A 26,535-nucleotide genomic window follows, 5' to 3' on the forward strand; every position below is an offset into this window, starting at 1 on the left:
GTTAAATTATCACGATAACCTGCATTGCCATTGATGTGGCACTCAAGATGGTGGAAGTATATTCCATCTAGTTCCATCAAAAGGTTTTCCGCACGGTCTAAGGCTAATTCAGCTGTGCACGTCTGGTCCAGAACATTGAGACGCTGAAGACCACATGCAGCATGCTGGAGGAGCAGGTGGTGGAGCTGGAGTCCCTGAATGATGAGCTGCTTGAGAAGGAGAGGCAGTGGGAGGCCTGGAGATCAGCTCTGGAGGACGAGAAGAACCAGGCCGAGCGACGCACCAGGGACCTGCAGAGGATGCTGGACAATGAGAAGCAGAACAGGTGACGTGCAGAGATGCATGTTGGCTGAATAAAAACTCATGATATGATGCAATCACTATACATTTGCCACAATAATGATATTATCACGATTCAGGAAGGTTCTGCAATACGAAAAAGTCCTTGACGTTCCCTCACGATATGTGTTTAATTAAAGAAGGACAAATATGCACATCTTATTTTGGAAAAAAGCTGGAAAATCAAGTCATCGGTTGAGAGTGCTGGCTATAGTTAATTAGAAAATTATCTACATCTCATGCCTGTCTGTTCATAACGCATTGAAATATCTTGCAGTATTGTTTTGTTCTCTGGGTTGTTGTTTTTTGTCCCACCCCTCATAAAAAAACAATGTCTTGTAACAACAAATTGATCCAATGGCAAATAATTGCAGAACGACAAACTTGCAGTTTTGTGTATGTAGGATTTGGATGGCAGATGGATAAAATCCGTTCCACCTTGTATAAGACTATGTATGGATCCCTCTGTAGGCTGCGTGCTGACCAGCGCAGCACAGAGTCTCGCCAGGCCGTGGAGCTGGCCGTCAAGGAGCACAAAGCTGAGATTGTGGCCTTGCAGCAGGCGCTGAAGGAGCAGAGACTTAAAGCTGAGAGTTTATCTGATACGGTAAGGCACTGTGTGTGTGTGTGTGTGTGTGTGTGTGCGTGTGCGTGTGCGTGCGCACGCGCATTTCTGTCGGTCAATCAAACTACTAATCCGGCCTCACATTCTGCCTAGATATTCCCCGCACAAAACCCGTCACTTTCCATAATTTCTGTCCTGTTTCAACTTCATCAGGGGAAAACTTTACAAAAGACTGTCTTGGTGAAGGTTTCAGAAGTGCTGAACTTGCGTGCGATTGTTTACGCAGCTCAATGATCTGGAAAAGAAGCACGCCATGCTGGAGATGAACGCCCGCAGTTTGCAGCAGAAGCTGGAGACGGAGCGAGAGCTGAAACAGAGGCTGATGGATGAGGTAGAAAGTAAAATGCATCTGCACAGGATGTATTTATATCAACTCTGCATCATGAAGTATTTCTGTACTCTATCAAAACTGTTTTTTGAACAATGGCCTGTTTTCTCGGTAAAGTCCGCTTTCATTGTCAAACTTTTCCTTGAAATATGACTTGGTTGTTACATCACAGCATTTAGCAGATGCTTTGGTCCAAATTATAACAATTAGTACATCGTCACACAGCACACCACAGCAACACATGCCTCAATGCAAACACACACACACACACACACACACACACACACACACGTACGCTCGGGTGGTGGCCGGTGAAATGGGTCCTCTGCATTTGACCCATCCTGGCTTGTCCTTCCTCTGGGTGGGGCAGCCAGGAGCAGTGGGCAGCGTTCAATGACACGCCCGGGGACCTGGTCACATATGTCCATCGCTGGTCAGAAGATGATTTTGTGCATGTTTTTGGTGGGGGTCCTTACTGATGTTACATGGAGGAAACCCCATGTGAGTTATTAGTAGAGTAAGAGATATATATTTTTTAATTAGGAGAGAGAGTAAAGGTGGGAGAGATCCTCATGAGATAGACACGTCCAGGTGTAGTCTGATGAAAGCGGTGCCCGTGCACCGTGGTGATCCTACAGCAGGGAAAGCTGCAGCAGCAGATGGACCTCCAGAAGAGCCACATCTTCCGCCTCACCCAGGGCCTGCAGGATGCCCTGGACCAGACGGACATGCTCAAGACGGAGAGGACCGACTTGGAGTACCAGCTGGAGAACATTCAGGTAGGGAACCATGCCCGTGTAATACCGGTACCAAGTGATGAAGACAACCGGCCTCTGGGCGAGAGCCAGAGGCCTACTAACACTTCCTGGATCACAGGTTTATCAATATGAATATGTTCGGGGAGCTGGACACCCTGGCTGGTAGGGCTGGGTTTAAAAAAAAAAAGAAATATTCATAACAATTTGAAAATTGTAATATCAATACTTTGTTTGGAAGTTATGCAACCAATTTCCACTTTGTGAATATGGTGGTATTCATACCACCATATTCACAAATACGTTGAAATATTTAATGTCTGTATTAGACTGAGTTTGCTCTTTGAAGTTTTTGGTTAACTGAAAAGTTAGTAGCAATTCTCATTATGTGTAGAATGTCAATATAACTATAGAATCTGACGTCAGCCAGCTTATCAATATCAGATTGAATGCATGGCTGCTTTTTAAATAACGAAGTGCGTTGAATTAATACATATAACAATACATTTGATAAAAGCGGTTTCAAATCTGAGTCTCAAATCTCAACGGGAGCTGTGATGAAAGTTCTCTGAAGATGTGATTAGTTTTGTCTTCCCCGGCGCCTCAGGCTGTGTACTCCCATGAGAAGGTGAAGATGGAGGGAACCATCTCCCAGCAGACCAAACTCATCGACTTCCTGCAGGCCAAAATGGACCAGCCCACCAAGAAGAAGAAGGTCTGACAAATTATAACACGAGCATTCAAAGATGAGCCAGCGAATGTTACTGAACACGTGTTCTGTTGGTCTCCCTGTGTTCAGGGTATATTTGGGAGACGTCGGGAGGACGTGGGCACCACAACCAACGGCGCCCTGCTCCCCCAGGCCCAAGCAGCCGTGCCCATGCAGTACAGTGACATGAAGCTGGCGCTGGACAAGGAGCGCTCGCGCTGCTCCGACCTGGAGGAGACGCTGCAGAAGATGAGGATCGAGCTGCGGTCCCTCAGAGAGGAGGGTACGTGTTGGCACCGACCCCCTCTTGGTCTATGGCTAGAAGAAGCCTCTGTTCTGGCTCTTTATGATACCGCCGGTCTCCTTACGTCAATTCAAAGCTAGCTCTATGATCTTCTCAAATAGTAGGAGGCAATTAGTGGTTGCATGGTTATTAGTATCATTATTGCTTGAAAAGTCAACCTTTCTGTATCCAAAGACATTAACTTCTGCTGTAGATAGTTGTGCACAGCTGCACAAGGCCAGAAACTGAAACGTGGTTGTTACATCAATACAAATACTCAAAAGAGTTATGGCCTGTCGTCTATTTGTTGACCTGGTATTGGTCTTGTTATTATTTGTATTGGTCAAACCTTCCTAATCCAAAAACACTGATTTGTGAAGGTGAAAACGTTAGCAAGGCTGAATGAACTCTAATTAGGATTTGTCTGCTTTACTGGTGCAGCGGTTCATTTCAAAGCCCAGGAGCACATGGCCCCATCCACCCCGGCCCAGGCCCGTCAGCAGATCCTCATGTCTGCCATCGTCAAGTCTCCTGAGCATCAGCCCAACCCCAGCAGCTTGCTCAACCCCTCAGCGCGCTGCAAGGAGACCTCCACCCCAGAGGGTGAGTCCACAAACCTGGGGACTGTGACGCAACGTTTTACCGCTTCTTACCCCGAGGAACCCACACACATAACCTTACAACAGGAACCGTGATTCATTTGAAAGCAAAGTTAAAGGAAGGCATCCAGATTATTATGCTAAGTGTGGGAATCTGCTAACTTTCCCAATAGAATCATGGAATATATTTTAATGGCATGTTGGATTGGTCTAGAACAGTGGTCTTCAACCGGGGTCCGTGACCCCTAGGGGGTCCAGGAAAGTACTGCGGGGGCGTCTGCCAAACTTTATCACGGTCAAAATTATTTTTGTTATCATTCTTAAAACCTATTATAGACAAACAAATAATATTGAGTAAACTCCAAACATTAACACTAGAAAAGCTGCATTTTTCAAATTCTAGTAATGCAAAAAACCTCTGGATTTTCACTGACGTACTTTGACAGCGATAACTGGTGCATTGTTGAACTTCAATAAAAACACCTGGTAAAATATTTGTATTATTGTATTGATATTAAACAGCATGTAAAACCCTATTTCAGATTCATGAAAACTGTATTTTATTTGTGAAAACAAAAGTGTATTTCACTGTTGTTGTTTTTTTTCTCCACACATGCCATTTAAGGCCAGATCTAGATCAAAACTACTTACATACTTATAGTCTCAAACCTCAAGATTATAATCAAAAACCTGAACCGCATTTCAAACCCTCTTTCAGATTTGTTTATTATATTTGTGAAGACAAGAAAAACGGATTTCCATGTATTCTTTCCACACAGACCACTCTGTGACGAACAGAACTAAACTAACGGAAATAAATAAAAATCCATAATAAAAACACATGAACCGTAGGCATCATAACTGAGTATATAAAAAGGTTAATAAGGCATTATTTTTATATATATATATATATATATATATATATATATATATATATATATATATATATATATATAATGTTAATATAGGCCAGGCTTTAAATGGAACACATTTTATTTTAAAAACCTAGGGGTCCCTGCTTTCTCTTTCCACTGAGGGGTCCTTGGGCTGAAACGGTTGAAGACCTCTGTTCCAGAGCGTTGAAAATACATGTTGCAGACTCAATGTGAAGCACAACGCTGAAGAAAATGCCTCAAAGACCAGCATAGATTTAGATTTATTTTTTTCTGATAGGATCCCATAAGTTAATGATTTTGTCCATGATGTTTTACAAAACTCTAGGCTTTATGCCCCCTTTCTTGTCTTTGGCGCCCCCCTAAGGGGGCCTGGGCCCGAGGTTAGGAACCACCGCTACGAGCATCCCTGTGTCATGACCAACTCCGCTGTCTGAAGACGACAGAGTGGACAGAAACACCCACTCTGTTTGGTCTCCTTCCTGTGGTCTAGCTTCTATCAGAGCTCTTTCTCCTTTCTGTCCCTTCCCTCTTGCCTCTCACAGAAAAGAGGAGGGTAACCTTTGAGAGTAAGTTATCAGTCTGCTGTTTTTCTCAGCTCATCCTCATGCATGCCAGGCATACACAAGCCATCTTCCCGTCTTCTCTGTCGACAGGTTTACAGTTCAGATTCACACAGAGTTGAATTCTTGATGGCCTAGTGTCAGTCCAATACTACTATTACAATATGTTCCATTTGTCATTATAATTAATCCAATTTAACCAACTAGACTGAAGGAAAAAAAAAAAAAAGATGTCCTGTGAAACATACATGCATCATAACTCTGTGCATTTGTTTGCAGAATTTGGTCGCCGGGTGAAGGAGAGGATGCACCATAACATCCCCCATCGCTTCACTGTCGGCCTCAACATGAGGGCTGCAAAGTGCGCCGTCTGCCTGGACACCGTGCACTTCGGACGCCAGGCCGCCACCTGCCTAGGTTCCTATCTTTCCCGATTGCTTGACCTGGTTGAAAATGGAGAAAGAAAAGGAGTTATTCATGAGGAACGTTCAGTGTTAGAAGTGTACAAGTAGCTGGACGGATCCAATCGCCGTTACATTCCTCTGCTTCTTTTATTACGGTGGAGTCGGAGAATCTCCAGACAAAGTGTTTAATCCAGATCTTATTCCAGAAAAAAATTGATGTTTACGTTTAACCCTACTCTGCATTTTCCTCTCCTCAACACTTGTGTGCGTCCCTGTAGAGTGCCACACCCTGTGCCACCCAAAATGCTCCCCGTGTCTCCCCGCCACCTGCGGCCTGCCCGCCGAGTACGCCACTCACTTCTCAGAGGCCCTCTGCCGAGACAAGGCCAACTCGCCCGCGCTGCAGGTGAAAGAAGCTAGCGGCCACGTTCGCCTGGAGGGATGGATGAAGCAGCCTCGGTAACTAGTTCACATCCAAGCCAAGTACCCAATGAACCATTTTCAAATATAATGTGTTTAATCGGTGTTTCTGTTTATCTGGGTCTTTGAGCAGGAATGGCAAGCGTGGCCAGCAGGGCTGGGAGAGCAAGTATTTGGTGCTGGATGGAACCAAGGTCTCCATCTACGAGGCTGAGCCCAGGGAGGGTCAGTACATTTACATTTAATCCCAATGCCCTTTCTTTTTTAGCTGTTAGTCAACATCCTACTGAGACATGACTGGTATTTACACCTGTAAATAAATGTGAAAATATGTCTGTATTCTCAAACAGAATAAAACAGTTCATAAGCTCGTATGAGGGCAGGGCGATATATCAATATAGATATTGTGATATGAGACTAGATATCGTCTGGGATTTTAGTTGCAATAATATTGTGATTCAGTTAAATGTTTTCTTAAAGGCTGAATTGCAGTTAAATAATGTGATTTTCTGAACTTCATAGTCATGTTCAACCAGTAGTAATCATTAACTGTACTTGCTTTCACTGATGATTGTTTATTAGATATTTCTTGTGTTTAAATATCTTGTAAAAAGCACCGTCATCCCGAAATATCAGCGATCTATCAATGTCAAAGTCTTTGGGCGACGCTGACAATATCAAATGTCACAGTAGCTTTGCAGTAAAAATGTCTTTGCTCTCACAGACTGCGCTAAGGCAGAGGAGGAGTTTGAGCTGTGCCTGCCTGACGGCGAGGTGACCGTCCACGGAGCTGTGGGAGCCTCCGAGCTCATCAACACCGCCAAGTCAGGTACTGCATCCACCCTGCCTCACCCCACCATGCTCCTCTGCTTTTCTATGTCCACCTTCTCCCAGGATGGAGAATTACATCCACAAGCCCCTACACTAGACCTGAATCTTATCATGAAACAAGATGTTGACAGTTGAGCTTAGTGTGTGTGTGTGTGTGTGTGTGTGTGTGTGTGTGTGTGTGTGTGTGTGTGTGTGTGTGTGTGTGTGTGTGTGTGTGTGTGTGTGTGTGTGTGTGTGTGTGTGTGTGTGTGTGTGTGTGCACGTGGGTGTGGGTGCGCGTGCTCACATGCAGACATCCCATACGTACTGAAGCTGGAGTCCCACCCTTACACCACCTGTTGGCCTGGACAGTCACTGTACTTCATGGCACCGAGCTTTCCTGACAAGCAGCGTTGGGTGGCCGTATTGGAGTCTGTGGTGGTCGGCAACCGGGGCCCCAAGGACAAAGTGGACACTGACGCCGTGAGTACAGCTGCGTTTGTGTGTGTGTGTGTTTGTGTGGGACTACACTTATTCTGACACATCACTAATAACTTTCTTTCTGTTTAATAAAGTTAACAAGTGACGTGTGTACCTCTTGTAGGTGCATGTTTACAATATAGTCGGAGCACTTGGTTCAAAGACGAAGTAACATGTTTTATGTTTCTGTTAAAGGGGTTGGCCAGCTCTTTGGAAAATGTGCTTTTTGTCCATCTTACTGCCAACAGACTGTGTGCTTTCTGTGTTGGCTCAGTGCAAGGCTGCAGAGGGGCTTCTACACCTTCCACAATCTCAAAAGCCGAGCTATTTAAGCAATACATCCTGTGTCTTGATGATGAGTTAAATTAAAAACATAAAACATCTTAGAAGCTTAGCAGCTACATCACCCTCTGGTCTGGGTACAGGTAAGATGGACAAAAAACAAATCTCCCAAAGAACTGGAGGATGCCTTAAATGGAATGGTCGGCCAGCGCCTTCACTTCTGTTTCCCCCCCCTCCCCCCTCCCTCTTCTGTTTCTCTCTGTCGCCGCATTCCCATGATCAACATCTCGTGTCTGTGTTTTTGTGGCTGTCTTTCTGACATGATGACACTGTATTTTCATCCAACGGGGTTGTGTGGACCATGTTGTAGGCAGGTGTTGCTAAAAGACAGAAGAACCTTTCCCCTCTGGTTCAGGTACAGTAACTAGCTGCACGAGCGCTTGGGCTTCAGCTGAGCGACTGACTGAGCATGCGGCAGCCTGACAGACACACACACACACACACACACACACACACACACACACACACACACACACACACACACACACACACACACATTGGGTGGATTGAACCCTGACAGTTACTTTTAAAGGACAAACGCCGACATGTCGTGCACACACTTGTAGACTCAACACGGTGCATGGATGTGAGTAGGAACTGCTGTGCAGGTTTGGCCCGGTGTCATATGCTACGTCATGCATGCTCCTCCAATAGCCATGCTGTGCTTTAGAGCCTTTAACTGCAGCACGGAGACACACACACACACACACACACACACACACACACACACACACACACACACACACACACACACACACACACACACACACACTCCTCTAGTGTCCCCACCTGAACTCTCCTATCCACTGTAAGCTTCTGCTCTTGGTGTTTTGGCTGTATTCATCGCTGACACTGATGTAGTCTTACATTCTTCTCACCGTTTGTCATGTGACCCCATGAAATGGCGTTTCCCTTTTACCCAAAATTAGGTCTGTCTTCACGATATGGCAGTTGAGATCGACGCACATTTCAGAGGAGATTCCACAAACGAGTTTTCAGGTGTTGGCCACATTTAACGGATCATGCCGTAACGGTTTAGGTGTTTCTCTCGGTCTCTGCAGAGAACTAGCAGCAGCAGTTGAAGGGTGCATGTGTATAGGTGTTTTAGTGTATACGGTGTCTTCATACTGTAGGGAGGGCTGGGCCGGTCATAACATTTTTCCTGCCGATCGATCGTCACCTAATAATCGCAACGATCAGTATTATCGTCTCGTAATAAATAAATGATTATTTTTACAGTGCTAAACAAAGTAGTCTATGTTAAAACAAAATAAAACAGACCCGCGTTCAGACCCGCATTGTCCGTCCAGGGCGTCTCTCCGACTGCAACGGTTGAATTAAGTCAAATCAAATTTAATCGCCTTTCTTAACACTCTCAGATATTAAATTTGAAACAATACAACATTTCACTATTGAAGTGTTAAATAAATAAAACAAAATCAAATAGATCAGCATTGCCTGAAGGGATTAGGCCAAAATGCGCTTTTCTGGGACAGACCCGTTTATTCTGCTTGTCCCCGTTAAATAAACAAACAAGCAAACAAAGAAACAATAAAATAAGCTGTCTGCCCTGTTTGATTTTCAGTTGACTTTGTTGAGGTTACGTGCCAAGAAGACGAGCATGTTCACCTTCTCTGGTTTGAGGCATGAGCGATGTGACTGTTTCCAGCAGTGCTAAAAAACAGTTTGGATGCATTATTATTATTATTATTATTATTATTATATAAATTATAACTATTAGTAGTAGTAGTAACTTGTTATTTTAATAATAATAATAATTATTATTATTAGGGATCCAGGGATTGATATTGTTCCGGGAAAATTCTCTATTTGAAACAGAAGTACGGCAGAAGCTACGAACCCCGTTCACCTCTCGTTTGAACCGGTATGTCACAAATGCCTCGTGGTTTAAGTTTCATCCAAATTGATTCACGTTCAGAGCAGGAGTTAGTAGGAAAAAAACGATTTTAAATTTGACCAGGAGTAGCTGAACATTTGTGCATCGCCCACACCCCAGGGTTCTAAAACTTCTGGTCGGGTGGTGGAGCGAGATGAGTTTGTGGAGTAAGAGGCGTTGTGACATCATCATCCAATTCCTTATATATCTGCAGGTTGTGGCTACAAACGCACATTCACACCATGCGAGCTAGTGTAGAGTAGACTCCTTCGCTCTGTAGTGGTTGCAAAGTGTGTGTGTGTGTGTGTGTGTGTGTGTGTGTGTGTGTGTGTGTGTGTGTGTGTGTGTGTGTGTGTGTGTGTGTGTGTGTGTGTGTGTGTGTGTGTGTGTGTGTGTGTGTGTGTGTTGCCTTATCTGCTTGATGTGGGCGTGGCTTTTCGTTTGATATTTTATCTCTTTTGCCCTTTTTGTATAAACCCATTCTGTTCCATCTAACCCGGTGCTGTGTCCCTTCTTATTTTGCGGCATTTGAGCCGGTCGTAAAACGAACTGTAGGAGTCCAAAATATATTCCGTGTTTGTGACCTCACACATGGAGTTCGCTTGCAGCTCCAGAGCAACGAGTGTGAATCGTGTCCATTTTATTTTAGTCCCAAAAGTTAAAAAAGTTGATGAAATGTCTCTGAGGGACATGCAGTGTTGAATCCGTTTGAATGGAAGTGTGTTGAAATTATTTATGTATATTTATAGGAAAGGTAGACTATTTTATACATTTTAGAAAAACATTAACAAACGGCGATTTCAACATTTTATTTATTTTTTTGCGTGTGTGTCGATGACTGTCAATAGCCCAAATTCTGAAATAACCGGCCCAGCCCTTTTTATAGATATACTATAAGATAAGGTTTATTTCTACCTGCGCTCAGATAGTTAACAAGCGATGGAGCTAGCGTAGTGGTTCCAGTCCAAGACGGAGCAGGAAGGTGGAACAGATTCATTAGTAGGGTTGGGGATGATAGGGTTATATTTATAGGGACTAGGGTTATATTTCCATCCACGGGGCTGGATGAGAGTTTATTGTTTTGTAGGGGAACATAACTTTACTACTAGATGACAGACCCAGAATGGAAATGTCCCTTAATGATTTCTCATAGTGAACTTTCCAAACACCAAGGTACAAATGGAGGAACTTGCTGAGCTGAGACACCTAGTGAGGTTTTTGTGAGAGATCAGTCCAGTGGGATCGACCAGTACCAAAAGAAAGCATGCTTCAGTCGTAAACCCCCACTAATTGAACGTCTCGTCATGTTTTTGTCTTCTCTGCCTCCCTTCTCTTCTGCCTGTTTTCTGTCCCTGTGGCGTGACATGATGTCATCACCCCTGGAACCACGAATCAGGAAGCCCTAATAAAAGCCGGCGCGGTGTCTGAGTTGAATGGAGTTTGTACCTCCCGGGGCTTCCTGGCCATCGTCCATCATGCCGGCTTAGCGCGTGCTGCTCCAAAACAATTGATCCGCACATGAAGGTGTGGCTTACGTCCATCTCCCTCCTCTCTGCTTCTCATCCTGTTAGAAACTGTTGGGCAACTCTCTGCTTAAGTTGGAGGGCGACGACCGTTTGGACATCAACTGCACTCTACCTCTCACTGACCAGGTACCGGCATCGTGACCATCACCATGTGTAGATACTGGGGAGAGTAATGTACAGAAACCTTTTATGTTCATTTGCAAATCGCATTGCATAAAAATGTTTTATCCTTTTTTTTTACATTGATTTGGCCCTCCTATCCAAAAGAGACGACCCTGCGATGACCGAGGAGTTTGTGTTTCAGTGTCTTGCTTGACCAAATGATACATCCACAATCCAAAACAGAAAACCATAAGCGCCGCCGTCTACACTCCATCCCACCATGTGACCTTCTTGTTCTGTCTTTGTTTCCCTCCAGATTGTCATGGTCGGCTCCGAGGAGGGACTGTACGCGCTCAACGTGATAAAGAACTCCCTGACGCACATCCCCGGCCTGGCCTCCGTCTTCCAGATCCAGATCCTCAAGGAGCTGGACAAGCTGCTGATGATCACTGGTCTGTATGGGAGACTCCGTGACACCTGTTTCAGTAAAACAGTCAGAAGGTTTTATTCTCGGCTCAGTCAAAGGACATGGGGAGGTAATTGGAGTTGATGACCACTTTCCAACCTGGTCTGCTGTGATGCCACTGTTCCCTGCAAATGTCTCAACAGACATGGAAAATAAAAAAGGAAAATGGGAAATACATGTACAGTGGGAATGAATTTTCGGCTCAAGATAAACCAGAATTTGATTTACGTTCTTTGTGCCTCAAACATAAAACACAAGCTCTGTGTTAAGAAATGTAGGTGGATCATGGTTCTGATACAAAATTGCTTTTACATTTATCTAAAATGGTTTGGAAAACCTAGTGAGAAGTCTATACCTGTAAATACCCTCCTATGAAATGAGCTGGCCTGTAAATGCAGACGCCATCTCGTTGCCTCTGCAGGAGAGGAGAGGGTGCTGTGTCTGGTGGAGATCAAGAAGGTGAAGCAGTCGCTGTCTCAGTCCCACCTGCCCGCACCGCCGGAGCTCAGCCCCTACACCTTCGAGGCAGTCAAGGGCTGCCACCTCTTTTCCTCCGGCAAGGTGAAGCGCGGCGAGAAGTCGTTTGGTTAAAGTGAATGCAGCCAGTGAAATGCAGAACTAATGTCTCTGCAGGTCTTTGGAAGCCTCCACCGGTAGAATTCAGACTGAACTCATATTTATATAAACAATATTGTGGAAGAAGGGAAGGGCAACAAATATGAGTTGTTCTTCAGTGTGACCGGTACTTTGGCTCTTAGCTGTCAACTGGTTTGGCTTAGAACGACGGACATGTCAAGACAATGTCATATCAAAATCACAATCCCAGAATAACAATACACTCTCTGGAAGTCCATTTGTAATCAGTGGGCTCAGAATCACACCAAACCTTAAAAAAAAAAAAAGTGTGTGTGTGTGTGTGTGTGTGTGTGTGTGTGTGTGTGTGTGTGTGTGTGTGTGTGTGTGTGTGTGTGTGTGTGTGTGTGTGTGTGTGTGTGTGTGTGTGTGTGTGTGTGTGTGTGTGTGTGGAATCACGCAGCGATCGGAACAACAACGATATCCCTCCTTTACCCTTTCTTTGTTTGGGCGTAATATAGTTCAGCCTTTGAGCTCCCCGGTTGTCTAGACAACGGTCACTGCTAATCAGCTGTTCTGTGACTCAGACTGTCCACATTCAATCAACAGTCGGGGGAAAGGAACAAAAGCAAAGTACGAAACACTCAGCAATAGATCCAGATACACACACGCATACTACATCTGACATCCCGTTGACGTATTTTGACGGATGAAAACCATCGCTCGTGGTAACCAAAAACGGTCCATAGGAATGAAAGGAAACATACACATCCCATGTGCCGCACCTTAATTTTTTTTTGTATTCAGTGCAGTGTCTGCCATCAGCGCAAATCCCTTCCTGGTGTTTGTAGCACATGGACTTCCTGTGTGGCAGCGTTACACCTAACCCCGCTCACGCTTTCGTGGTTTAATTTGGGCTCCCCGGGGACTGTTCCGCCACTCACGGTGTTCTCTCCTTCCAGATTGATAACGGCATGTGTATCTGCGCCGCCATGCCCAACAAAATTACGATTCTCCGCCACAACGAAAGCCTCAACAAGTTCTGCATCCGAAAGGTGAGTCAGAAAAACATCATGCGTGCCCGCGATACAAAGGTTGGCGAAAAACACACACTCTTTTCATTGTTTGTAAATCTGCGACATGCACCGTCCCATTGTCCATCCTTGAATTTCCAGGAGATCGAGACTTCGGAGCCGTGCAGCTGCATCCACTTCACGGGCTACAGCATCATTATCGGCACCAATAAGTTCTATGAGATCGAGATGAAGCAGTACGTGCTGGAGGGTACGACATCCATTACTGCCGTCAAGGGGCCGTTTAAATCCTCTCCGTTGTGTAATTGTTGTTTAAAACCCGCTGTGATACTTCAAATCGAATCAACAAGGTCAGAGCGCGGGGCGGGCGGCAGCAGACTGACTAATGCCGTCTCCCTCCGCAGAGTTCCTGGATAAGAACGACGTCACTCTGGCGTCGGCCGTGTTCGCCGCCTCCTCCCACAGCTTCCCCATCTCCATCATCCAGGTCACCACAGCGCCGCAGAAGGACGAGTACCTGCTCTGCTTCCACGGTGTGTGTGTGTGTGTGTGTGTGGGTTGTGTGCGCGTGTGTGTGTGTGTGTGTTGTGATTTCTATCCTTAAAAGATAGGTTGGGCCTTTTTCAACCCACACCTTATTAAAATGTTGGTTGCCATAATTTAAAACTGTCCATCGCACAACCTTGCGGAACACTTTGCTATCGAGGATCGGTCTTTATATGTTAAACTGGGGAAAATAGACACAGGAAGTGAGTTTTATCATGTTTTTCAGTCTTTTGTTAACCCCCTTTTTATTATTTGTTTCTCTTACTCTTCTTGACTCTAAAGTATGTCAGCGCTACGTCCACTCTAACATAACAGACTAGAAATGGGAAGTTGTGCCACTTCATCGTGGAAACCTACTATAGCCAACGTTACGCAATGGATGCACGTACTGCGGCAAAAAAGTAGTTTGAAATAAAACATGATATTACTGTTACAGTGCTGTAGACGCGAGATAATGTGAGTTTCCCGTTTTAAGAACAGGAGATTAAACCAAATGTTGAAATCGTAAATGTTTGCCCCATTGGACTGCATTCAATCTCTGTGGGAAGCTGCAGAGCGTTCGGTTTCTCAATAGAAAAGCATTTGTTGTCATTGAAGTTGGGTTAGGGGCAGTTCTGAATGATGAAACCAAAATTTAATAAGGCCTGTGCCGAAAATTCACAAACATATCCTTCGGGGTCCTTGGCGCTCATATATTATGAACTGTAATTTGTTATAATATATGATAAAGCACAGTAAGAGCATGAAGAGCACCTTGTGTCGATTACGCACATTTTGGTATTTTTTAGTATTTTTAGAGCTTATAGAGCTTATTGTGCGTATTCACCAGGTGTCACGACATTTCACTACATATATGTATGACAGTATGCATATGTATGTGACAAATAATCTCTTGAACTTGAAGAGGTGTGCTGATAGTCATCGCCGAAGCAAACATCTGTTTGTCAAGCCCCTTGAAAGAGACATTTTGTTTTCTGTATGTGTACCTTCCTCTTTAAACCTGCTTCTTAACATAAACATGTCCTTACAGAATTCGGTGTGTTCGTGGATGCGTACGGCCGCAGGAGCAGAAGCGACGACATCAAATGGAGTCGTTTGCCGCTCTCGTTTGGTGAGTGCGAGCGGCGTCTTGGAACTGATTTAATTTGACAGCACTGTAACATGTTGCGCGTTGATTGAGTCTGTGTTATGAGCGCTCCCCTCCTGGCGTTTCAGCCTACAGAGAACCCTACCTGTTTGTGACGTACTTCAACTCTCTGGACGTGATCGAGATCCAGGGACATGCTGCCCTTGGGTGAGACACAGAGCCCACGCCTGCTTGTCCTTGTGTTGTTTTTATTATTGTTTGTATTGGTCCTACGGTGTCTTTCCCTGTTTTCAACGTACCCTGACTGCACCTTAATTAACTACACGCTGAGTAGATAATTAACTTTTTATATTTGTGTTATTGTAGTGTACGAGTAGTACTTTGATGGAGGTATTTGATAGAGGTATAAGGTGCCTCTGCCCGCGTGTCTTGTTTCCCTCCAGGCCTCACTCCTACGCCCACCTGGACATCCCCAGCCCGCGCTACTTGGGCCCGGCCATCTCGTCGGGGGCCATCTACCTGGCGTCGTCCTATCAGAACAAGCTGCGCGTGATCTGCTGCAAGGGCAACCTGACGCAGAGCCAGGAGGCCGGCGGGGAGCTGCAGCGCAACGGCTCTGGCCGCAGGTAAGGACTCGGCCTTAAAGCCTCTCACGCTCGCTCTTTGACATTGTTACGTGGTCGTCTAAAAAAAAAAACTGGTTCTCACTGTAGAGCGGGTGTGGGGAACAGATGGCACATGGCCCTCCGGCCACCGTCACATGGCTCGTTGGGTGTTTCCTGGGTTGGATATAATGTGTCTGCACAAACATTTTGGAAAACAACAGCCAACCAACAAAATGCTAAAGCCTGGCCTTCGAGAACAAAAACCTGCCTAGTTTCTTTCAAATGTCATATTCAGATGACACAACCTGAATCAAATTTGCTCAGGAACATTCAGTCAACATAATGAATTCATAGTCTGCGGCCTGTTATCCTCTATGTAATTATGAACCCGTCCCCAAACAGCAGAGCGCTGCACCCCTGCTCTCGAGTCCTGAAACACATTTAAGGTCGAACAGAAATGTCAACTTCATACAGAATACCGTGCTTATTATGTTCTGTGTCATAATACACAACTGAATGGTGATGGGTTTGTGGTAAACACTGCCGTGACAATCTGCACAGGTGTGGTCACTGGGATTAGCATGGGTCGGGGTGCAGCACGGGTGGTGCTGGTTGGTGTTATCCACGGGTGATGAAGGTTGTGGGCTTCAGAGCGATGCACTTGCAAAGCAAGGACATAACACGTTTTGTTCCACTTTGCAGGAGGAGGAGGAGTTTACTTTTTAGCTGTAGCAAAGCCTAGAGAGGCCTGGTGTGTTTTATTCAAAATACACATTTTATTTTGTACAATTCCTCACATCAAATGTAAAATTGATTGTTAAATAAAGTGTCGCTGCCTCCCTCCCTGCTTTGAGACTCTTCTGTGAATCATATCGCTCAATGCTCTCTGGCAACGGAGATCCGAGGGCACTTCTCACATTAAAATGTCGATTTTGGAGGCCTCTTCATCCTGGCCCTGCAGTAGTTTTTATCATACTGAATCATCTGTCATCAGCAGCAGTTTGCTCTGGCCTGTAGTATAAAGTACAAAACTACCAGAATAATCCTCATGACCCCCGCCCTCACCTCCAGACCCTGGAGTCTCGCTGCCCGTGCTAATCCCATGACCCAAGCCACAAAAACCCATTTTCCTTTTTAACCAATGACACCTCCCCCCACTACAGCCCTAACAAGCGTGGGCCTCCCTCCTACAACGAGCACATCTCCAAGCGTCTGGCGGCCAGTCCTGTGGTGCACGGGGACCCTGGCACGCCGCACCGCTACCGCGAGGCCCGCACCGAGTTCCGCCGCGACAAGTCGCCCAGCCACCCCATGGAGCGGGAGAAGTCCCCCGGCAGGATGCTGGAGGGCCGCATTGCGGGCTCCCCGGGCAGGGCCATGGCCGACCCCCGGCTAGACCGCTCCCCGGGCAGGGCCATGGCCGACCCCCGCATGGACCGCTCCCCTGGCAGGATGATGGATGTGCGCAGGGAGAGGTCCCCGGGGCGCCAGCGGCTCCACACAGGCTCTGGACGCACACCCATTAACCCTGTGAACAAGGTGCACGCTGATGCCTAGCTTGTCATTAACGGAAATTCTGTTTGTTTTTTTAATTTAACCTCAACCTTATTGTTGGATAACTGCGGATCAACCCGAGTGATCAAAATCTGCCATCGCAATCTTACAAATTGTTCCAGTGTTCGCTTCAGCCGATTGCCGCCCACCGGGGCAATTGCAGTCGCTGAAGAAGGGGTCTCAACAGCCCCATCCTTCTAAATGTTGCAGCTATTTTGACTCCCAATTATTGAAAAATAAGTTTTGTGTTGAAAAATAAAGTTTTTTTCCTTCAAATGGTAAATAGGATGCATCGATATGGTGCTTTTCTAGTCTACAACTCAGCGCGTTTCAGTGCACGCCTCACATTCAACCATTGACACACATTCAGTGTCCGGCTCAAGACACTGGTGTTAATGTGTTTACATCCAGCCAACCAAATAAGCTGAGCCTGTGTTTATGACTTTCTCCATCAGGTATGGGACCAGTCATCTGTCTGAGCGCCACACCCGGCACGGTCATGGACGAAGCTCTTCATGTCTGGAGGTGGAGGTGGAGGTGGAGGGAGCACCCTAAAGAGAATCAAACCAACTCATGATGAAACACTGCCACACACACGCTAGCTATGAGGCCAGACAGGAGAGGTGCAGTAAAACGCAGATGTCATCGCAATCAGGTTATGTCATCTCAATGGTTTTTCTTAATAAAATAAAAACAATCACCAGAACTCAGTTATGGAGTTTGACAATGGAGCAGAAATTTGGGGATAATTTCCTATGAGCCATTCCATGACTACTAGGTTCTCAACTCGGGGCTTAATTCAGTGGCTTTCGCTCGCCTTAGTTACCTCTGCAGACACCAGAAACGACTACTATAGATAAGCACACCTGTAGCAACTTGTTTTAAGGGAAGTCCCAAAATAATCATATTTATAAGACAATTAGCCACATGTAAAACCACAACAAAAAATAAAAATGGAAGAATCAATCAGAAGCGTTTTTATAAGTATTAATGCAGCGGTCTCCCCTCAGATCGTACAGAGCGGTCTCTCTCTCAGAGCTCATCCAGCAACATTTGGGGCTCTTGCTCCTGCCCGGCGTCGTGGCGGTCCACACACACGATCATCAGCCAATCACAATCACTCTGCACTGATCTCGCTCTTGTGTGGAGACGTCGCTTAGTTTGTGGACTGTCGAAAGGCTCGGCTGGAGCAACGAGAGGAACGGAGACTCCGCCCCGCCCTCGCAGCCCCGACCCTTTGACCAGAAGACGTCCCGGACCTTGAGAAGGTGGGACGTTCAAACTGCACTACCCAAAATCCACCCCCTCCCCTCCCCGGCCAGCAACCACCCAACAGGACCTTTCTAACTCCTCAGAGCGCTATTTGATTGTAAATAGGCAGACCTAATTTTATACACACCCAGAAGGAATTCCAAGGCTGGAGAAGCCGTGTCTATTTTTGTTAAAGAGAAAAGTGATTGTTACGTGTCCTCTTGAATGTGCAACGAGTATTCTTTTAAACATGTCGAAATGTCCTTGATCAAGTGAGTGATTTTACTCGGCTCCAACTTATATATGCACTACCATCCGTCCAGAGCAAACCTACAGGCCCGCTGCGGGGTGGTGGCGGTGGTGGGTGGGGCAAATCAGCATTGACGCTCACCACATCCCATCATTTCTTTCTGTAACAATGTCCCGTTTATTGTATATACCCCAAAGTGTTGTTCAAGTTGAAGATGAAAATAATCATTGTTTTACTGAAACCTAAATGGCATGGATATTTATATCTGAGATGAGACCACGTGCTGTCCTCTGCTTCCACCTTGGTTCGGTTTACATTTTAACAACGGGAATCCAGCTACCAGGCATACCAGACCAACAAAATGGCGTCCGGCGCGGCACTCTCCTTTGCACAGACGCTACACGTCATTGTAGTTACTTAACTTAAGTTACATGCGTCTAAATGGATCCTTTCCTGTCATCAAAATCCAGTCGGTCGGTCCTCGTGTATAGTTTCCGTGTCCACGCGTAGCAACGGTGAAAGTATTTCTCTCCATCAAATTGTAATCTATATTTTATCTGATTTTATCCAGAGTATTGACACGTGAGATGGCATGCTTTAACTTCCCAACAATACTTGATGAGGTGTTTATTTTCATTTCTTTCAACTCATATCGCTGAAGCCAGTGCGTTTACTTCTAGATGGAATAATGTCTCTGAATGTACTAAACCCAAGAAGACAGAACTAATCCAACGGTCAGTAATATTTAGGAAAAGGCAACCCAGCACTGCAGATTGCACACATTTTATACTGGTGGTCTATTAGACATCAGCATCGTACTTGGAAGGGTTCTACCCCTTCTTTTATTTTCCATTTCTTAGTTTCACAAATCAGCATTTCTTTTTTCCACAAAGCTTGATATGATGTTGATGTTTGCTAACAGAGGTTTTATTAGCCTTCCTTGTAGAGTTTTTGTCACAGAATATTAAATATTATAACCAATGTCTTTCACTTGTCTTCCTGGTTTTCTTGGGACCGTCGTGAGTGTTGAATTCATCGAGGCTTCTGCCTTTTGACAGTTCCTTTTTGGAAAGGAAAGGCGCACATTTGATGTCATGTATTTTTATTTGTCTTGCTTACTATACATGGTGGCTTGTCTCTGTTTGTTTTGGGGGCTATTTTTAGGAGTCTGATCCCATTGGCCCAAGAACACAGAGCAGCTCCAGCCTGACAATGGCCTTCCATCCTACACAGCCGTGGCTGCTTGGGGCATGAAGGGGCCAGGGGATGTTCGGTGGTGGTGGGGGGGGGGCGGGGGGGCCTTCACCAGTGTTGTTAAGAGCAGTGAGCACACAGTAGAAACACCAACACGGCTAATTCCGACTACACACCCAACCTGCTGTGAAGCGGCATCTGCTGCTGGTCCGTCAACAGCCCTGGATGTGACACTGATACGACAGCACAGCGGACGCGGTGGAGGGAGCCTTTCAGCGGTTCTATTTAGATCCCACAGCGGCTCCACCTCCTCAACTTAATCCATTGGCGGAGCCTCGCTTTTCTCCGAGACTTGTGAACGACGTGCGTTTCATTTGCCGCATTGTAAGTCGGTGTTCACAGTTTGAGCCGTGTCACACTTAAGTATGTAGCGCCTCCTGCCACCGGGATCCCCGAGGCATTTCGCCACTCGCTGAGTGCACGCTGGAAAACACCACAAACAATTCAATTCACTCTGCTGTCCATGTTCCCTTCATCAGTGAGGTGATGGTAAAAAAATACTTCATACAGGTGGAGTAATAAGATGTCCCTACAGAGCTTTGAGATTTAAAATAATCTGTTAGTATCAACATTGCATTCCTTGCCTGAATGACGGGTTATCCTTTGAAATGCCTGATTTACTCGGATATCAGAAAGTAGAATGAGATCTATGCCAAAACATGGAATTTTGGGAACGGTGTGGCTTGGCTGAATCAACCAATTAAGTTAAAATGAACTTTCCTTCCATGAATGGCGTTTATTACAAAGGGTTGCTGCAATGGTGGAAGGTGCGCAGGAGGTAGTTTGGGATTTACGGGCTCCCGGCCCATGACAGTAAAAAGTAGGACTGTAAACGACAGCCATGCAGCGAGTCATGCCAGGGACGCCACGCCACTCCACCTCCAAACCAACAGGCTAATAAATAACACTCCATAAGAGACTTAGTGCCTCTTAAGATGAATAAAATAAGTATACAGGTGGAATTGGCACCAAATAAATACGACTGGTCATGTTTTATTAGACTATCTTTAGGCTCTAAATCCTGACCCTCAGCCAGGTCATGGATCCCCCTACGCCTTATTGGTTGGTTTGGGATCAGTATCTAATGTTATCATTATTATGTGAACCAGCTCTAGTCTGTGGAGGGAGAAGAGTGTTTTAAGCAACTTTAACTTCAACGTGCATGCTGTTGATATTCTAAACCACTGTTGTTCCGCTCTCTAAGCCCAAGGCCGACCTTCTCAACCCGGTTCCAGAGCGGCCACCAGGGATAGGCCGGTCCCTCTGTCCGGTTTAACGAAGCATCTTATACTGTATGTTCAGTGTGGAGTGTGTGTGTGTGTGTGTGTGTGTGTGTGGGCATAATTTACCTGCCACTTCCTAAAGAGGGCATGGTTTATAAATATCGTCCAGTAGATTTGGGAGTCGGGGGACTACAAAAGGCCACCCAAATACTCCCCATTGTTCACTAGCAACATTGTTCTTCTGCCCTCCACCCTGCTGCAGCCATGGTAAGTCATTGCACGTCGAGTTGGATCGGCACAGTAGAGAGGAGAGGATGCTGTCTTACACTAACACATAGGAAGGAAATTCATCCCCGAACTGTGGATTTTGCACATTTTTGCGTCTACATTCGATGCATTCGATGTCATGCAACAGAAAAATAGTTTTAAAAATCATACAATGTTTAAACATGTTTAAATGGTGGTTTAATTTACACTCATAAGTAGCATTTACTGAGCTAAATAGAACATAATTGTTATTGTTCATCATGTTGTGCAAAGTTGTCTTTGATGCCTTCATTTCTTTACCATGACCATTGTGGACTTTTTAAAATTATAACTTGATCATATGTATAGGATGAATATCTGTGCTCACTATTTAGGTTTCTTGTGATGTATTCTGTAATATTCTTACGTCCAAAGGACATGACTTTCCAAGTAAAATATATTTGTGATCATTATTGGGTGTTCCTTGTAGCATCCTACAGTACATAAAGTTTTTAAGTGCATTGGACACTTTAACACTTCAATAGGTCGAGATGTTTTGATGTCTTATTTGAAAAACCAAGCCAGGCTTGTTTCCGTCCATTTTGTTTGGGATGCACTGCTGCCTGCTAATCCCCCTCTCCTCCACACCACCACTGTCTCATCTCTTCCTCCTCAGGCCCCCAAGAAAGCCAAGAAGAGGACAGCAGAGGGAGCCAACTCCAATGTCTTCTCCATGTTTGAGCAGGCACAGATCCAGGAGTTCAAGGAGGTGAGAAGGTCGTCCTCCAGGCTGCAGCCCAAACTTTAATTCTCTTGAGAAATTATACATTTTGTCAGGTGGCTGTGCATCATCGTGCTGTTGATTTACCATTATCCTCCATTCTATGCTGAGCCAGAAGCCCCAGGAGAAGGAGGAGGAGGGGGGCCATTGCCCAACACCGATACTAACCCGCTTAGCCCACAGCTGAGGACTTAAGTGTTTTAGGAGATGTGCGCATAGAGAAGAAAAACCTGCAACCCCCCCCCCCCATCTTTCCATTTCTATTGTTCATTGTCCGGGTATGTCCACCTGTTTGCTGTGCATCCCCAGCACGAGCGTGCTGAGGCGTGTGGCATCGATGGTATGAGGGCCGCCGGTGCCCAGACATCCAGGCTGTGTCATCAGCGATTAGGCTGCACGCAGACTGCTGGGCATGCACTGCATGCCGGCCTGAACCCCCGGGAATCACTGGGGTTATTAATACCGAATAGCACTCATCCATGAAGATGGCGTCCAAAAATATTCAACTCAATGATTGTGGATGGTGGCTGTGTTTTTTGTCTGATTTTTACTCCCATGCAGAGAATTCACTGAAGGGTTACGTCATTGTTTTGGTTACGTCATGTTCCTCTTATTAAGCTGAGGGACACAAAAATGGTGGTTTAAGATGTAGACTTAAATTGTGTGTTGTGTCCAGGCCTTCACCATCATGGACCAGAACAGAGACGGGTTCATCGACAAGAATGACCTGAGAGATACCTTCGCTGCCCTTGGTAGGTGATTGTTATATCGCACATCAGCACAAATATCTACTGTATATAGCAATTGTATTGAAGGTTAAGAACCTCTGTACCTAGAAATCATCACATTTTAAAGGCCAGACTGAGCCCAGGTCGGCTTTGACGGGTCAGAATCTTCGGGATGGTCCCTTCTCAAAGGTCTTTGAGAGGGGACAACACAGAGACTTGATAAACCAGCAGCGCTTCATCCCTGCAGGGCGTCTGAACGTGAAGCAGGAGGAGATTGATGAGATGCTGAAGGAGGCTCCCGGTCCCATCAACTTCACCGTCTTCCTCACCATGTTTGGGGAGAAGCTGAAAGGTATGGATCGGGCAAGACTTAGTCCGTGTGCACAGTATTCCTTTATGCCGTCAGGGAGTTCCCTGACTTTTAAAATGCCTCTTCCACAGGCGCTGACCCGGAGGAGACAATCCTCAACGCATTCAAAGTCTTTGACCCCGAGGGGAAAGGCGTCCTGCGGAAGGACTAGTAAGCGGACGGACCATTGTCGATGTTGTTTAAAGTCTCATCTGATCTATTACCTTAACAGTGATTAGTGTCCATTCTGACCTGCACGTTTCCTCCCAGGATGCAACATCCTCTAGGTGTAGCATCTCTTTTATGATTGACCCTGTCCCCTAATGGAGTTTACTCTCATCCCCATTCAGCGTCACACAGATGCTGACGACGCAAGCGGACAGGTTCTCCCCCGAAGAGGTAAATTCACCGAGAAAAAAACGCCAAACGGAGCAGAAGCTGCTTCCCCGCCATCATTTTGTGTCACATGGGTCGACCCTAATCGTTGCGGTTTGCTTTCAGATGGAGCAGATGTTCTCCGCCTTCCCACCGGATGTGGCTGGGAACCTAGACTACAAAAACCTGGTCCACATCATCACCCACGGAGAAGAGAAGGACCAGGAGTAAGAACCTGCTTCTACCTTCACGTCGATGGCCAAGCCCACCGGAGGCTTGGCGCCAGCCCCCTGATGTTGTAGGAGATACGGACTATGATTTGTTTGTAACCGTTATGTCGCTCATTCAAGATGTACACCACTCTTCCATTGGCAAAGACCACCAGAGGATTAAGACAGTTTTCTTTGGCTGGCCCCCAAAAAATTGACACACGCTCCGGTTCCTGTTGTGTTTCTACCCTCTCCCTGTGGTCTAATCAGGATCCTCTGCCTCCATGCAAACTTTACAATAAAGCAAAAACACTAGCTTATTTTTCCTGGAAGGTATCTGTCTGTTACGTCTGTGCTTGTTCCTCTAAATAAAGGAAATTGTAACGATAGCACACGGTGGCTCTGGTTTCATGTTGTGATGTTTGGATGGTTTTATCACACAGAGGGGTCCTCTCCTTCTCAGGGATGGTCTAAATTAAAAGATTGAGGCGATAGCAGCGATAGCGTTAAATACCATGTAAGGTAGACTGTGTAGTCATGGGAATATGGGAGATAAAGGTGCTTCTGTGTGTGTGTGTGTGTGTGTGTGTGTTTGTGTACATGCATATATGGACCCTCGCCCATAAGCAGACACGTCAAAGCGTTTGGCTTCCTCTACCGAGGGCTTTACCGAGACAAAGCCCCGCTGTTATTTTAGCGGCGTGATGATGCGTGGAGGGTAACGTTATACTGCAGGGGCAGGGCTCCACACACACAATGGGATGCCACCCAGTGATCTCCCCCCCACCTCACCACACCCCAACTAACTCACTCAGACCTTGGCAAAGAGGGGTCACAAATCCCTGGTTCTGGACATGTCAAAGCCCCCGGGGGACTAAAGTATTGTTTTCTCCAAGTGCCCGGATCAACTCAGACATGTGAGCTCACCTCATCCGTCCTGTTTTAACCGTCTCCGGAAATAGATTGTGGCCATTGAGGGACTGGAACATATACGCCGGGGAGAAATAACACATTATCCCTGTGACCTCGATTGCACGAGGTGGAGGAGATCAATGGCCGAGCCACGGACTCTCTTCTCTCTCGGCGGAGACGCTGTGTGGATCAATTCAGCCACGCTGGAATCACCCAGTTACAGTTAATATTTCTAGCCTTCATGTCCATTAGAATGTACTTACAGAGGGGTCAGGAATTCTGCTGGAATAGGGTATTGTAAAAACAACAACAGCACTACTTTACATAATGGCAAATTATCAACGTAACCCAGTGGAATAATGCTGAGATGCTTTTGCTTATTGCCATTAAGATGAATTTCCTGAATTTTCCCCCAGGGGTTGATAAAATGTTATCTTATCTTCCGAGTTCTGCGTTACTGCGGAGGGGGAGGCCTCTAGTCAGCGTCAGCAGCTCATGGATATTCACTCTCCTCTAGGACGCCAGCAGACAGAGGACGGCGCCCTTGAATATCCCAATACCTCTTGAATAGATAGATCTGTAAGAGGGTTTTCTTTGGGTTATGAGGTTCTGAGATAATCAGTGGTGATCGGTTACGTCTGGAACCTGAGACGACGAGATGTGGATTCATGGCGTCAAATCCTACTGCTCTGGGTCTTTGCAACCTCTGCCATGAGAACATTGTCTTGGAACTTTGTGGATGAAGCCCTCTGACCCACGACACACACACGCCCGCACAAATCAATAGATCCAAATATAGGTCTGCATTGATGACTTCTCCATGTATTGAGCCAGCAAGTCACACAGCTCTACCTCTGGTTGTAGGCGAGGACAGAGTTGCTCCCCAGCTCCTCCAGGACCCTGTGCCGTCTTTCCAGCTCTCGGTTGTAGACCGCGTGCACTACGCCGCAGCAGTTCTTCAATGCCCCTCTGAGAGTCGCTTCATGTACAGCAGCTCATCAGATTTGCCAGTGGATGAAACTCGAGAGTGAGAGTTTAGATTAGTTCACATGTTAGGATTAGAGTTTCTTGCTGCAGGGTCTAGGCCGTGTGATTAGGTTTAAAGACAGTTGGGATCAGCATTATGAGAACTGAATATGGAGATACAGGAATTAAATTATCATTTGGCAGGCAGACATAAGAATCAAAATGTAGTCAGCGGGGGGTTATTTGCTATACATTTGTCAATGACAGGCAATAATTGTAAAATGTAAAGTATACAAATTTATATATATAAAAAATTGGGTACATTATAATTATAATTCTGTGAGAATCTTTATCGTATCACACACTGCCCTCTAGTGGCAGTTAACAGTAATGCCAGAGAAATGTTTTAAAACATTTTACTTGCGCCTCACAAGTCATGAAAGCCGCTTTGATGATAATACTACTACTACTAATACTACTGCTAATAATAATAAATATAGCTGCAGGCAGCAATACACAGGGTCCAGTTTAGTCATGATAGGTACGGGTACAGGTTTGCGAGTTTCCATAACCCGAGGTTCCCGAATCTGCGCTCTGGACTCCCTGATGGTGTCAGACCAGGTTGTCACTGGAAATCGTGGATTCTTCCTTTAATCGCTCTCCTTTTGCGGTGGCGCCGGGCTCGGGTTGGGAGTTGCGTGTTCGAGTTCAAATTGGCGTTTGAGGAAGAACCCCGCCACGTCAGCTCCAGGGGGCCTCATCCCTACTGCGCACTGCCAGCAAGAGAACCCCGCAGCCGGGGAGAGGGATGGGGAAGCGCCGGTGCTCCTGCTGTGCAATCGGCTGTTTGAGTCACGTGGTTGTTTCGCTGCTCTGTACCATTGGCTGTTTGCGTCACGTTTCGTAAAACGCAGCACGAGTTACCGCTTTCCGAGTTTCCTTTAAACGCGGCACCGGCTCAAGTTGTCTGTCTAGGAGTTGCATTTGCAAGTAGCTGGAGGGGAATGAGTTCCGAGAGACAAAGCTTGGACTTAGATAACTCTGGATGATG

General features: G+C 45.9%; 2 protein-coding genes across 2 annotated transcripts in view; both read left to right on the forward strand.

Moving 5' to 3' along the window:
* Window positions 1–17,475, forward strand: part of cita (citron rho-interacting serine/threonine kinase a) — a 45,847-nt gene extending 28,372 nt beyond the window's left edge. Inside the window, exons 26-50 of the mRNA XM_080001284.1 lie at window positions 132–325; window positions 811–946; window positions 1,191–1,295; window positions 1,931–2,071; window positions 2,655–2,762; window positions 2,847–3,039; window positions 3,481–3,642; window positions 5,077–5,100; window positions 5,374–5,511; window positions 5,777–5,957; window positions 6,052–6,143; window positions 6,643–6,747; window positions 7,042–7,211; window positions 7,861–7,905; window positions 11,019–11,099; window positions 11,392–11,527; window positions 11,963–12,102; window positions 13,077–13,169; window positions 13,290–13,398; window positions 13,553–13,681; window positions 14,725–14,805; window positions 14,910–14,988; window positions 15,225–15,407; window positions 16,550–16,925; window positions 17,396–17,475. Coding sequence (XP_079857410.1) covers window positions 132–325; window positions 811–946; window positions 1,191–1,295; window positions 1,931–2,071; window positions 2,655–2,762; window positions 2,847–3,039; window positions 3,481–3,642; window positions 5,077–5,100; window positions 5,374–5,511; window positions 5,777–5,957; window positions 6,052–6,143; window positions 6,643–6,747; window positions 7,042–7,211; window positions 7,861–7,905; window positions 11,019–11,099; window positions 11,392–11,527; window positions 11,963–12,102; window positions 13,077–13,169; window positions 13,290–13,398; window positions 13,553–13,681; window positions 14,725–14,805; window positions 14,910–14,988; window positions 15,225–15,407; window positions 16,550–16,925; window positions 17,396–17,419 — 3,225 coding nt within the window. The 3' untranslated portion in view covers window positions 17,420–17,475. The remainder of the gene's footprint in view (window positions 1–131; window positions 326–810; window positions 947–1,190; window positions 1,296–1,930; window positions 2,072–2,654; window positions 2,763–2,846; window positions 3,040–3,480; window positions 3,643–5,076; window positions 5,101–5,373; window positions 5,512–5,776; window positions 5,958–6,051; window positions 6,144–6,642; window positions 6,748–7,041; window positions 7,212–7,860; window positions 7,906–11,018; window positions 11,100–11,391; window positions 11,528–11,962; window positions 12,103–13,076; window positions 13,170–13,289; window positions 13,399–13,552; window positions 13,682–14,724; window positions 14,806–14,909; window positions 14,989–15,224; window positions 15,408–16,549; window positions 16,926–17,395) is intronic.
* Window positions 17,476–21,121: 3,646 nt separating this feature from the next.
* Window positions 21,122–23,995, forward strand: myl2a (myosin, light chain 2a, regulatory, cardiac, slow). The gene is made up of 7 exons (XM_080000018.1): window positions 21,122–21,185; window positions 21,841–21,933; window positions 22,622–22,697; window positions 22,921–23,025; window positions 23,115–23,193; window positions 23,373–23,421; window positions 23,524–23,995. Exons 1-7 carry the CDS (start codon window positions 21,183–21,185, stop codon window positions 23,626–23,628), a joined length of 510 nt encoding a protein of 169 aa, XP_079856144.1. The 5' UTR covers window positions 21,122–21,182; the 3' UTR covers window positions 23,629–23,995.
* Window positions 23,996–26,535: the final 2,540 nt, after the last annotated feature.

The sequence above is a fragment of the Zeus faber genome, assembly GCF_960531495.2.
Source record: "Zeus faber genome assembly, chromosome: 5".
Classification (NCBI taxonomy): Eukaryota; Metazoa; Chordata; class Actinopteri; order Zeiformes; family Zeidae; genus Zeus; species Zeus faber.